Source organism: Micropterus salmoides, unplaced genomic scaffold, assembly GCF_014851395.1.
Source record: "Micropterus salmoides isolate LMB-PRFRI ecotype aquatic unplaced genomic scaffold, ASM1485139v1 Ms_hic_scaffold_6, whole genome shotgun sequence".
Lineage (NCBI taxonomy): Eukaryota > Metazoa > Chordata > Actinopteri > Centrarchiformes > Centrarchidae > Micropterus > Micropterus salmoides.
In genome coordinates, this window is record NW_024044348.1 from 27,499,979 (window position 1) to 27,512,575 (window position 12,597).

The 12,597-nt window shown below is 40.2% G+C and overlaps 1 protein-coding gene across 8 annotated transcripts; it reads left to right on the plus strand.

The window, feature by feature from the left end:
* The first annotated feature begins 1,899 nt into the window (after positions 1 to 1,899).
* LOC119889791 (tropomyosin alpha-1 chain-like) lies at positions 1,900 to 12,323 on the plus strand. 8 transcript variants are annotated; one of them, XM_038700607.1, is made up of 10 exons: positions 1,902 to 2,125; positions 2,608 to 2,733; positions 4,884 to 5,017; positions 5,987 to 6,104; positions 6,343 to 6,413; positions 6,527 to 6,602; positions 6,707 to 6,769; positions 7,785 to 7,854; positions 8,533 to 8,611; positions 9,053 to 9,144. In XM_038700607.1, the coding sequence occupies exons 1-10, from the start codon at positions 2,012 to 2,014 to the stop codon at positions 9,054 to 9,056; spliced, it is 855 nt and encodes a 284-aa protein (XP_038556535.1). In that variant the 5' UTR covers positions 1,902 to 2,011; the 3' UTR covers positions 9,057 to 9,144. The 8 variants fall into 8 exon arrangements, with proteins under 8 accessions (XP_038556533.1, XP_038556536.1, XP_038556535.1 ...); XM_038700605.1 differs by lacking the exon at positions 8,533 to 8,611 and having other exon boundaries at positions 1,900 to 2,125; positions 9,053 to 9,383; XM_038700608.1 differs by lacking the exons at positions 8,533 to 8,611; positions 9,053 to 9,144 and adding an exon at positions 10,056 to 11,606 and having other exon boundaries at positions 1,901 to 2,125.
* The last annotated feature ends 274 nt before the right edge of the window (positions 12,324 to 12,597 follow it).

Genomic DNA, 12,597 nt, shown 5'->3' on the forward strand with positions numbered 1-12,597 from the left:
CCACCCCAAAGGGAGTTCCCATCTCCCACAGAAAACACTGCTCTGAACTGCCTGAAAACAGCTGGTTTGTAGTCCAGCCTTTACTTCCCTTTCTTGTGATGTCACAATGAAAATATGAGTCATAATGCTCGCTGAGCGACTAGTCCGACATGCCCTCAAAAACACAGGTGGAAAAACACTGAGCTGCAGCACACACCTCCTCTCCCTTCCAAACACTAGCTACCCTCCAAGCAGTCAATGGACATAAAGTTGTTACTGTGATGTAGAGACAGAGCTCAGTTAAAACTTTATGGATGAAAGATACTTTTCTTACAGATTAATAACTCACCACAGTCAAACTCTTGCTCCAGTCCAAATTGCCAACCTGGTCAGCAACATGTAGCCTTCAACTGAATTGAAGCTGTTTAAGGTCTTTTCGCTGACCTGCCTTTCTCTGCTTCTGATTGGCTATTACCAACTGCACATGTGCAACTCCCAACAAAGATCATTTAGAGATAAGATGTATCACTCCATAGCTAAAAACGAAGCTTTCAATATAGGGTGAAAAGAGGAGCTGCAGCAATGTGCAGTATGACAAAAACATGTTTTTTTTGAAAATTAAACCATGTAAACCTGTTCTGGTACAACCCCTAAATAGGATTTTGGACCTGAAAATGAGCATAATACCACCTCTTTAAACAGTGCTTATGTAGCAACTTCCTGCTTCTGAACTCAGGAGAAAAAAGAAACACTGATTATCTCCACTGAAAGTAGAATCCCTCTGATTAAACAGCATATTGTTGACTTAGGCTTGAGCTTAGGTGTTGTTTTTGATTATGCAATGTCCTTAGAGTAAACAACTAGCCAGAAACTGTTTCTTCCAACTAAGGAATATATCCAAATTAAGAACACTGGTGTCAAAGGGTGAGTTGGAGATGATCATTCATGCTTTTATTTCCTCTCGTTTAGATTACTGTAACAGTTTTTTTTACTTGTTTGTGCAAGAAGGAGCTTTACAGTCTCCAGGCTGTTCAGAACTCTGCTGCAAGGCATTTAACTCACATTAACAAAAGAGCACACATCACACCTGTTTTAGCAGCACTTCACTGGTTACCAGTCCAGTATAGAATTCAGTTTAAAATCCTGGTCCTTACTTTTAGAGCCCTGCACGGTCAAGTTCCTCCCTACACCTCTGAGTTGATACAGTTTCATACTCCCACCCACAGTCTGAGGTCATCAGGTCAGAGGTTGTTAGTGGTTCCCCACACTCATTTTAAAGCCAGAGAGGATCGTTCATTCCAAGCAGTGGCACCTAGGCTGTGGAATGCTTTGCCTACCTTTCTACGTTGTGTGAATTCTGTTGATTCTTTTAAAAAGCAACTGAAGACGCTGCTATTCAAGCAGGCTTTTAGTTAGATGTGGGGTTTTTTATGTTTTTTTATGGTTTTGTTCTATGTTTTACTATTACTATTTTTCTTATGCATTGTATTTTACTTTGTTGTATTGGTATTATTGTGAAGCACTTTGTGATTTGTATCTGTGAAAGGTGCTAAACAAATAAACTTTACTTACTTACTAGTTTCTGTGTTATTTTCCTGGATGATAATGAGATCATTATTATAAGCATATTTCTTCCAGATAATCCCCCTCTGTGGATCTACTACCTCTCTGAGTCTTGACACTGCTTCCTCGGAGGGTGTTTAAAAAGAAATTAGAGTGGACGTCTTGGTGTGTGTGGGGGAGTGCCTTCCTGACATCCAAACCCCATGTATAGTCATGGAGGTGGTCAAATGTCTTGCAAGAGCGAATCACTGAAGAGATGAAAAAAGGCAGGTTCTACGTTGGCAAACAGCTGCAATTGTTTCCAAGAAAGTGTCCAGTAACTGGCCAGCCAAACTACATATTTGACTCACTACAGCGGAGGCGAGCTCGCACTCCAGCTTGGCGTTCAGTGTGGTTCAGGCGCTCCGCTCCTTTCATTCAGTTTCTTTTTGTTTTTGGTTTGCGCGGACACCCCCGACATTAAGCAGCCATGGATGCCATCAAGAAGAAGATGCAGATGCTCAAGCTCGACAAGGAGAACGCCATGGACAGAGCTGAGCAGGCCGAGTCAGACAAGAAGGCAGCTGAGGACAGGAGCAAACAGGTCGGCATCCAGTGTGAAACCCGCTCTGGTGCTTTTACGCACGGGTGACAGTGGCATGGTGCGCCTGGCCCTGCATGGTTCCTGCATGCGCATTGACCTGTGACTGAAGATTAAATGTCTGTCTTCATAGGATTAAATAAACTTCATAAAACAATCATAAAATATTTGCTTTCTGCGTTATTACTTTATACTTGGGCTATATGAAGTTGGCAACAATAGGGAGCATTTTATATTTACAATTGGATTTCTCATGATTTAACCATAATGCCTAACAATAAACTTATTCTAATAGCCAAGAATTTGTATTTCTAAACGGCTGATATTCAGTTTTTATGTAGCACAATTGCTATTATTTTCATACCTTTGAGATTATGTACAGACGCTATGAGATGTCATATACTTGGTGTTGTGACTGAGCCTGAGAGTAATTATGTCTGTCTTCTACATGTTAGTAAATCCCCTCTTGTTTCTCTGTGTCCAAGCTTGAGGATGACCTTGTAGCCCTTCAGAAGAAGCTGAAGTCAACTGAGGATGAGTTAGACAAGTACTCTGAAGCCCTGAAGGACGCCCAGGAGAAACTGGAGCTTGCTGAGAAGAAAGCCACAGATGTGAGTTTGGGCTGACAGCACTGCTGACTGGTGGAGCACCCACTGCACAATGGTTTGACCTTGAACCACCTACTGGACCGCATCAGGAACTAAGATTACCAGCCCCCATACAGATTTACTCTAATGGTTAAGTTGCGCCATAATCAATTATAAGAGGCCTGGGCTGTATGGGATGAAAATATGGATAGATAAATTTAGCTCTTGTGCTGTATAAGGTAAGGTTACAGCTCAAAGGCAGTACATTCCGCAGCCATTTTGACAAATCTGAGGGTCAGACTCAGTATAGGGTTTCAATAGGGCGTTGTACAAGCATATTTTGACCTAGAAAATCCCTGACAGATTTGTGTTTATTCTGGTTTCAGCTGGCACTCTTCAGTCCAACGTCAATGAAATTGTCAGTTTATTGACTGCCTTTAATTCTAGCCAATTACGCCTAATTGATTACGCCACAATCAGCCACAATGTCAACAACAACAACAACAACACTACAATAGTATTATTAAGATAACATAAGCTTTACTGATTCCTTAAGATGGACTTTATTGATTGATTGACTGATTGCCAAGGAAACTAAAAAAGTACAAAAACAGATGCATACCAACGATAAGAGCTGTAGACTAAATTGAAGATCTACTATGCATTCATTGCATCTACAACAATATGAAGCACGGACATTTCTAATAGAATCTATAGAATAATATAAACCATAATAAATCAGAACAAAATTAAGTTGCAGTTACTTAAAAAGAAAACAAATAAAAATTGCAATAGGGAGGGTAAAGTGTGCGCAGGCAGCAAGCAGCATGAAATAAAGCTACTGCACTTACACAAAGTGTGTGGGTAATTATGTGTTCACAATTGTAACTTGTTGATTGTGCTCGTGGCTGAATCAGTGTCTAATGTCTGGAGCCGTGATTATGAGAGGGTTAGCTCAATTTACCGGTAGGGGATGCTCTTAAAACAGCTCATGAATTAGATAGACAAACTGACTAAAGGTATTTTTAAAAAATGACACGAGATTCATTTGAAAAAACAAAGAAACAAAGAAACAATGACAATCAGCAAAATTTATATTTTTTATTTGATACATTGTAGTTGCGTGTAGAATCAGGTACTTCCGGGGTTGGTGGCACGTCCCAATCCTTATCAGCGGTTGATTAAGGGAGGTGGGGGCAGGGATCAAACGCGCCGCATCTCCAAGTGTGTGTGTCTGCGTTGAGGCAGCCCGCACAGAGCTGAGGGGAAACTACCTTAGCTGAGAACAAAAACAGCGAACATGGCCGGTGGGAGCTCTCTGGAAGCTGTGAAGAAGAAAATCAAGTCGTTGCAGGAACAGGCCGATGCGGCGGAGGACCGGGCAGCCTCACTACAGCGGGAACTGAATCAGGAGAGGAGTGCGAGGGAAGCAGTAAGCCGCTGCTAATTATTTAAGGCAATTAGTCCTCAGACTGTAGACGGTATTAGGCGTACATCTGGTCAAAAAGCGTGGCTGCTAGGCCTAGACAGCTACGGTTAATGCTCTGATCCAGTCAGGTGTCAGGTAGACATGTTTGAAATGAGCCCACTGCAGGATGCGAGTTAAAAGATGGGTAGAGAGAAGGGACACTACCCGGCACGTCCTGAATAAACAAACAGCTCCGTAAAAAGCAGGCTAACCACCACAGGTCCTCTCAGATAAAATCCTCTCCTGTGTTAAACTACCGCAGGGCAAGGAGCTGGTTGCAGCACAGGGGAGCTGCTTTTCTTCAGAATACTTTCGTAGCCGTGTTGTGAAGCTAATGTATTTATGTGAAAAGATAACTGAAGCACTGTGACACGGGGAATTGCAGATTTCACTGGACGGATTGATGGAAGGAAGGGCGGGCACATTAGGCTAACATTTTCTTTAAATGTACTGCGAACATGTGTTTAAAATGTTTTTAAAAGAAGAGAAATAGCATCCATCTCTCAGCCTGTGTGTAAAATGTGCCTATTAGAGCCTGCATCCCTCCCTTGGGCGTGTTCCTGACCCAGCCCAAGCTCTTCCTGGAGAGCATGGGATGGGCTGCGTGTTGCAAGCCTGCAAAGCCAGCTGCCAAATATTACATACATTTTAGCTTATACACATGAACTTAATTGACTCTACATGATTGTGGTGTTGTCTCTCCTAGGCTGAGGGAGATGTAGCTTCCCTGAACAGACGTATCCAGCTGGTTGAGGAGGAGTTGGACCGTGCTCAGGAGCGTCTGTCCACAGCTCTGACCAAGCTGGAGGAGGCTGAGAAGGCTGCTGATGAGAGCGAGAGGTGGGCACCTTGCACCGAGAAAAACAGACCCCACTTTGGTCAACACGCTCCACACAAGGCTTTCTGTTATTCCTTGGTATTATACAGAGAAATTGCAGTTGAACACTCTTGATTTACACATTTTGTGAGGTGTTCAGCTCCCCATCATATTATTTGTTTCGGTGACCTGTAGTCTTTTTGAAAAAGAGTGATGTGGCAGGGTTAGGACAGGATGTTTACATTTTGAAAGTCACTAAATCACTCCACTGTACTGAAGCATTGGTTCCCATGCCGTTGCAAACGCTTTGAGGCACAGTGGTGCCACAGCTGTGCACTAAATGCTTCTTTTAAAAAGACAAATAAGAAAACAAAGATTGTGCATGATACATGCTGTGTATCATGTGCCACTCCTAACATTTTGCTCAGTGCTGCCACTGGCGGCTGGAAGTCATATTGCACTGATGTTCAGAGGCGTGTACTAAATTGAAACAGGGATAGAAAAATGTTTTCTTCTATGATGTTTTTCATAATAGCAAGACTAAATGATTCACTGTTGTCCTGCTTGCACCAATTGTCTTTTATTAATGCAATATAATTCCTGACCAGTTGCACCTGTAGCATTTTGATGGAAATTTAAATGACGTCTTTAGTACGACAAGTGCAGGTATCGACGGCATGGATAACAGTCACACTCCTCACCTTGTGTGTGTGTGTCATACTCTATTCTTGGTGTTTGTTCATACATGACCTCCCACGCACAGTCAAAGTATGCAGACATTTTGTTCAGATAGTAATCCCACGGATAATCTAGTATGAGACATCAGTAGAGGACTGGTTAACTTTCTTTCAAGTGGCATAAGAATGGAATTTCCCAGCCCAAACTACTTAACTCTTGTGCACAAAAGGGAATTATCAAAACATACTCGCTTGTTATTGTGCCTGTGGTGCTCATGACTTACCCACCACACTATTTATTTTTTTCTCCCTCAGAGGAATGAAGGTCATTGAGAACAGGGCAATGAAGGACGAGGAGAAGATGGAGCTGCAGGAGATCCAGCTGAAGGAGGCCAAACACATTGCAGAGGAGGCTGACCGCAAGTACGAGGAGGCAAGTTTCTCAGCTGTTCACTGCACGCTGAACTTCGAGCTTAGCATTTCTACATTCTTTTAGTTTAACGTAACAGCTGACCTCAATGGCCACTTTCTGTCAGATGCTTATTATTGCCAACAAGTCATAAATAAATTATTAGTATTACATTTGTCACCTTTAGGGATTCATTCATTCTGTCTGACTTGATATATCGGACTAGTGTTGTGAACTTTAATTTTGTATGGTGTGACTTCAGGTGGCCCGTAAGCTGGTGATCATTGAGAGTGACTTGGAACGTACAGAGGAGCGTGCTGAGCTGTCCGAGAGGTAAGTACTTTAAAGTCACAACTTTAAATAACTTTTCAGACGAATTGTGTTGTAATTTGTTGTTTGTCTGTTTGGCATCTTCCTGCTTACTCAAACAAACCATAAATCAATAGCAAATGTTCTGAGCTCGAGGAGGAGCTGAAAACCGTGCAGAACAACCTGAAGTCTCTAGAGGCCCAGGCAGAGAAGGTAGGATTCATGGCATTTAATCCACAGTATAAACCCTTGAAATCTGTCTTGTATATTAGAGAGAGAGAGAGAGAATTTTATTTATATTTTTTTGCCAACTACAGTACTCACAAAAAGAGGACAAGTACGAGGAGGAGATCAAGGTTCTTACAGACAAGCTGAAGGAGGTGAGTTAACTAAAGTTAGCATAAATCACTAGTAAGTCATTAAAAAAAATTGTTCATTCTGCTTTTTTCTTCCATCTGCATTTTGTAAAGCGTCGTTGAAACTGGGTATTTGGATGCTAACTTATTACTTACTTGAATGTGACTATAATTACATAAGTATTTTTTTAGGTGTGTATGCTTTTATATTTTCAGCTGCAGCAACTTTTCGACATGAAGTTCCAACTCTTTCAAGAACTTCTCGTAACTTACAAATCAGATTAATTCATTAAACACACTCATGTTCCAAACATTGTTCTAAATTAACTTCATAAAGCAACAAAATGGGAAAATAAACAACTGTTCAAATAATATCTCAACCACGTCTTCAGCTTTACATTTACTGAAAACTCATCCACATGACCTGCGCCCAAATTGCAAAAGGTGGGGCAGTACATGACCAGTCTCTATAATGTCAGAAACAATGCAACCTAAATTTATAACAAACAAAGTCATTTTGAATACCAAAATATATGCTCATAATATTTAGTATCACACAAAAACATATTAAACTATTTTTTTTTAACTGTGACGGGGTGTGTGAAACAGACTTGGGTGCAATTAAATATAAAAACATATTTCAAAACTGTAATTAGGCTTACTTTCATATCTTACAAGTGTGTTGTAGGATGATCTCCGCACCACCTACAGCAGCCTATAAAAGGGTCTGCGGGATGTAATACCATTTTCCAAGACAATTGATTGGTCTGTAGGCGGTGTTTTGAACCTACTCCGGAGCAGGTTAGCTGTTCAGCATAAAATACCATGGTGATGTACCCCAGTAAGAAGTGAACCACCGTTGTAGGACTGAAAACCCAGGGTTAATCCCAAAGTTACCTCGCTACAGTCAAATTCTCCTTCGAAGTATAGGCCCCAGGTTGAAAAATACCTTAGCCTTTAAGTGCTGTGGGACTGTGGCTAGTAATGTAAACCTCTTGACTGATGACACTTGCTAATGTTTGACTGTTTCCACATTCAGGCTGAGACTCGTGCCGAGTTCGCTGAGAGATCAGTTGCCAAGCTTGAGAAGACCATTGATGACCTGGAGGGTATGAATCTTTTCTTCTAGATTTTTAGGCACTGAAAAAAGTTGTCATTTTTTTCATTTTTTGACAAAGGGTATGGGTATGTTTTGCTACTCAACCAGTCAAAACAACAACCCTGTTGGGGCTTATTCAGATTTCCTTGTAGTCTAATAATATTGTAAAACCAACACTATTTTCTTGAAGGACACTTGCTAAAGGGTAATAAGTGCCTCTGTTGTAAACATGGGTGAAGTGTGAGTGTATTTATCAGCTTGGCAGGATTGTTAAATAGTTCTCAGGACACTGTCAGTTGTCTACCGGGGGGGGGAAACAAAGCAGAGATCCACAGAGGCCGTCGTGATATTATTCATGTTGGCACCAGCATTTCTCACCACAATGCTGTTTGACATTCTGGTGTAGTGACTGTTCAAGGCCAGCTTGTCTCGAGCAGTCTTTCCAGGGTCATGGAATATGTGACATATGTGATGCAGTTTCTCAGTGACTCCTCAGGAATCTGACACATCAGCAGCTGTTCAACGTGTACTTCCTATTTCTGTCCTGGCTTTTTTCACCACCAGTTTCTGTATTTGCGTTTTCCTTATGACTTCTATTCTCTGACACCATTATGTTTCTGTTGTCTTATTTTTTTTCCCCCCCTCACAAATCCTTCACTGCGACGTCATAATAATTACCACACAATAGATGAGCTGTATGCCCAGAAACTGAAGTACAAGGCCATCAGCGAGGAGCTGGACCACGCCCTCAATGACATGACTTCCATGTAATTCACCACCACTTGCCTTTAGATGTCAACATCCCTAACCGCTGTTAACAACATACAATAGCTCCCTCTTGTGGCATGTTTGAATGCAGTGATTTTTATTATTATTGATAGATGGATTGTTTTGTTTTTTAAACGGCCTTCACTGCTTGTCTAACATTGAGTGTGTGAAGTAAATGTGTTTTTTAGATGTATTTTTGTCTAAGTTCTTAGGCTAGATTTCCCAAACCTTTTGATAACTACTAACAGAATTAAGTAATAGTGTAAGTTCCTCTTAGTTTCTTGCAACACAGCTACATGAAAGTGTCGTTCTCTTTTCGTTTCCTTTTGTTTTTTTGGCTCAGCTCTGCATCCTTTTCCTCTTTTGGTGCTGCATGTCATTTATCTTCCATTCCTCCTTTTCACATCTCCAACAATTTTTGTTCTTCTTTTTTTTCACAGCTAAATTTTTATACCCCTCACCCCAGAAGCTGGTTGAGCGTCATCATCTCTCTCCTGTGCAGCGCAGCCCAACTTTCTGTCTCCTGTCTCTGTTTCTTTACTACTGCACACTGGGCCGGCGCTGCTGCCCTCCATTTGTTTGTCTCTCATACAGACCTGAGCCGTATTGCTTTCTGTAAAATAAACATTCTTTCATCTATGCCAGCTCTTCCCCCTTTCTCCTGTGATGTTTCTTCATTTCCATTTGTCCTCTCTTTTTTTAAAATATTTATTTTTTTGTCCTCCACATGTTTTTTGAGTAGCTTATAAATAAACTGTGAGACTCCTCTCATTCACTGCTCCTTTTTCTGTTTTAGAGGGCCAATATTTGGTATTATGGCAGTATTAGTGTTTTAATTAATTAAATTTAATTGTAACCAACAGCTCCCCTCTCAGTTTTCCTTTAGAATTAGAAGAATACGTTAAAATGACTGGCAGCAATGACAGGTTACCTGCTTTGATAGACAGTTAATTCAGCTATTTGTGCTGCTGTTTTGGAGAAAAAGATTTACATTACCAAACCCTAATAAATTGAGCACTCTTTGGTGACCAAAAAGATCAACTGTATCACCTGGGATTTTACATTTAAAGATCTTTTAGTTTCCACATCCTCCTTTTTAAGGAAAGGAATTCTATCATGAATCAGATTATTTTGCTTTGGTGTAATAGTTTCCAGTTCAATCAGCCTAGCCTCAGTCCCTGCACCAAAGGTCACAAAAAGAATGAGTAAGTGATTTTGCCATGGGTAACCAGGACAGTATTTTAGATGTTTTGGAAATTATTATTGCTTATCATTGCTTTAATTTGAAATGTGCATGAGGTCATCAAGTCCAACAGCTTGAATACAAACATATTTTTTTTTTTTTTTGTGGTTATCTTCAAAGCAGCACTAACTCTTTGTCTTTTGCACTAACCTGCCTTTTGTCTCTTTCCCTTTTCTCTTACCTGCTTTCTGACTGTCAAGACCATCTATACAAGCAGCTTGAGAAAAACCGTCTTCTGACTAATGAACTGAGAGTAGCCTTAAACGAGGCTTAAACTGGAATGGGCTCTCGTATTCTTTCATTCTTCTAAAAACTCAAAATGTTCAGGCATATTGTCTAATGCTGTGATATAAGAGTAGAGACAACTGTGTGTATGCCACAGAACCTAACAAACCAAGTAATGCTTTTAACAAAGTGGAATACTAATTTAAGATTTTCACATTATGCATGCTCAAACTGCAGTTCCTGATGGGAGGTCAGACAACTTAATGAAAAGTTACTGATTGGATTTGATTTAGTTTCTGTTATTGACAAGGCTGTGGCACACCATTTAAAATCTGCATGCTGTTACTCACGGCATAAAGGCTGGCAATGATGCAAGTGGTCCGCAGCTAGGGAAAGCTCCTAAAATGCTGCAAGGGGTTCACAATTCCTTCTACATCTACAATTCCCCTCTGTAATGTTATAATGGCTAAACAAAAAGGACAAGTTTCCAACAAAAATGCTTAGTGAATGCTATCTTTTTGTAAGTATTAATTAAAAATCAGAAGATGTAATGTGGTCAACTGTGCTGAGACCCAAACCACCCATTATTTTGGTTTTAATGCTGATCTGTTGCCATTGGAGTTGAGTTTTCTCTTGGAACTTTATTTTTATCTGTAGCATTTCAGTCAAGACACGTGTCCACAAGCTTGACAGATTGTCCCTAAGCTCACAATCTGAATAAGTATGAACACTGAATGAATGTGCAAACCCTCCTGAATTCAAGTCTAAATAGTAACACAGGAGGGAGTGTACTTGGGTGCAAAGCAGCAAGGATGCAGTGCTGACCACTGGTACATGTAGAGCCAATTCGCACCATTTGTGTGCCAACTAGTTGTTTAGAGATAGGTTGTCATATCTGATTGGAAGGTATAAGGAGCATGTACCTACTAGATGACGGATCTGCCAGAACAACTGCAAGGCTACACCTTGTAAAATATGTCACTTGCAGACATGCAGTATTTTTCAAAAATCAAATGAAAAAACATAACAGATTACAGCTTAAGCTTTAGTGTAAAATTTAAATAACAAGGACAAAAAGCTGTGATAGGATAAAGGATTGGCAAAACAATATCAGGGATAGTTCTAGAAGGAGATAACTGGCCCATAAAGATCAGTAGGAGTAAATCGGTGCTCACGTTTGTGTTTTGTTTTTTGAGGTTAGAGGTTTGTTTTGATGGGCCTGAAACTGAGAGGGTGCTTGGAATTACTGCAGGACAAAAGCATCATTTAAATAAATTGCCAGTCTTGACTACAGCCCTGTCTATAGCTTGCTTATAATATTTACAGTGAATTGGCTCACAGTATTGGAGTTGAGGAATATGTACTTGCTTAATGAATGATAACTTCTGTTATCGAGGAAAAAGGAGAGTTTTCTCCCATTCATAAGGTTTGTAATAACATCCAGCACATGTCTAACACTGTTATTTTGGACTAGAGCTTTGTCTGTTTATAGTCTGTGCATCTCTGCGCTGTTTTAAAAAAAAAAAGAAAAGATTTTTAACCAATGAAATGCTATATTAACAGATAAACTCACACGTGCTAAAGAAGAGTGCCTGAGCACAAAGCAGATGCTGGATCAGACTCTAATGGAGATGGTTAACATTTGACCCAGCTCTCTTCCTCTCCCCACATTGCCTCATCTGCTGTGAATATGGCTGGCTCCCATATACGGCTGCTACAGATAATGTCTGGCCTTGTGTTTATATGTGTCCTCTGACCTTGCCATCCTGAAGAAACAAGCTGTACACAAGATGGCACAGCTTCGGTAAGCTCCAGTTACTGTTTCTGTTACACATTGTAATTAATCAAAGGTCAGTTAAAAATCACTGTATCGTTAATAGGTTTACATGTATATGTTGGGAGAATTTGCACTTTTTGGGGAAGAATACTGCACATAATCATCATGAACAAAGCCATAAAGTAAGCCAAGGTTATAAGGGACTTTTTATTATGTGTACTTTTGTAAAGTTGCTTGTGTGTCTTTGTTTTTTTTTCTGTGTTGTGAGCATTTTGTCAGTGAAGTTTTACACATTCTCCTTTAGCAAGGAAGGGATTCTTAGTGGAGTTGCTTGAATGTTGAGCTAAGAGAAAGAAATGTTTGCACACTGTACTCACATTTTGAGGAACCGATTTGTTTGACTTTGTTTTTCTCATTTTATGTAAAGATCATGAATAAATGGTTGGAGAAGTATAATTTATTCCAAGTCTGACTGTATTGCAAATGTTTCATTGGTATTTTTTGATAATGTAGAAAAGAAATAGGGGGACATTTATTTTCATTACAGTGGCTGTCTTCTTGCATGAAATTCTCCAAAAAGTGCACTAAAGGTTTATAGTGGAAATGCCACTATGCCACAAAAAGCAGAACATGATGTAGTACTGCGTTAAACATGCGTTTTAATCTCCCATTTTGTTGCAATTCATCACAGGTGCAGTGAAATGTGACTTTTGGGTGAAACTAAACCTGTAGAAGATCAA

Excerpts from the sequence above, each read along its gene's own strand:
- LOC119889791 (XM_038700605.1), top strand. The coding sequence starts at position 2,012 with ATGGATGCCATCAAGAAGAAGATGCAGATGCTCAAGCTCGACAAGGAG. Across the intron at positions 5,018-5,986 it reads GCTGCTGATGAGAGCGAGAG|AGGAATGAAGGTCATTGAGA; the intron begins GTGGGCACCTTG and ends TTTCTCCCTCAG. Across the intron at positions 7,855-9,052 it reads GACCATTGATGACCTGGAGG|CTAAATTTTTATACCCCTCA; the intron begins GTATGAATCTTT and ends TTTTTTTCACAG.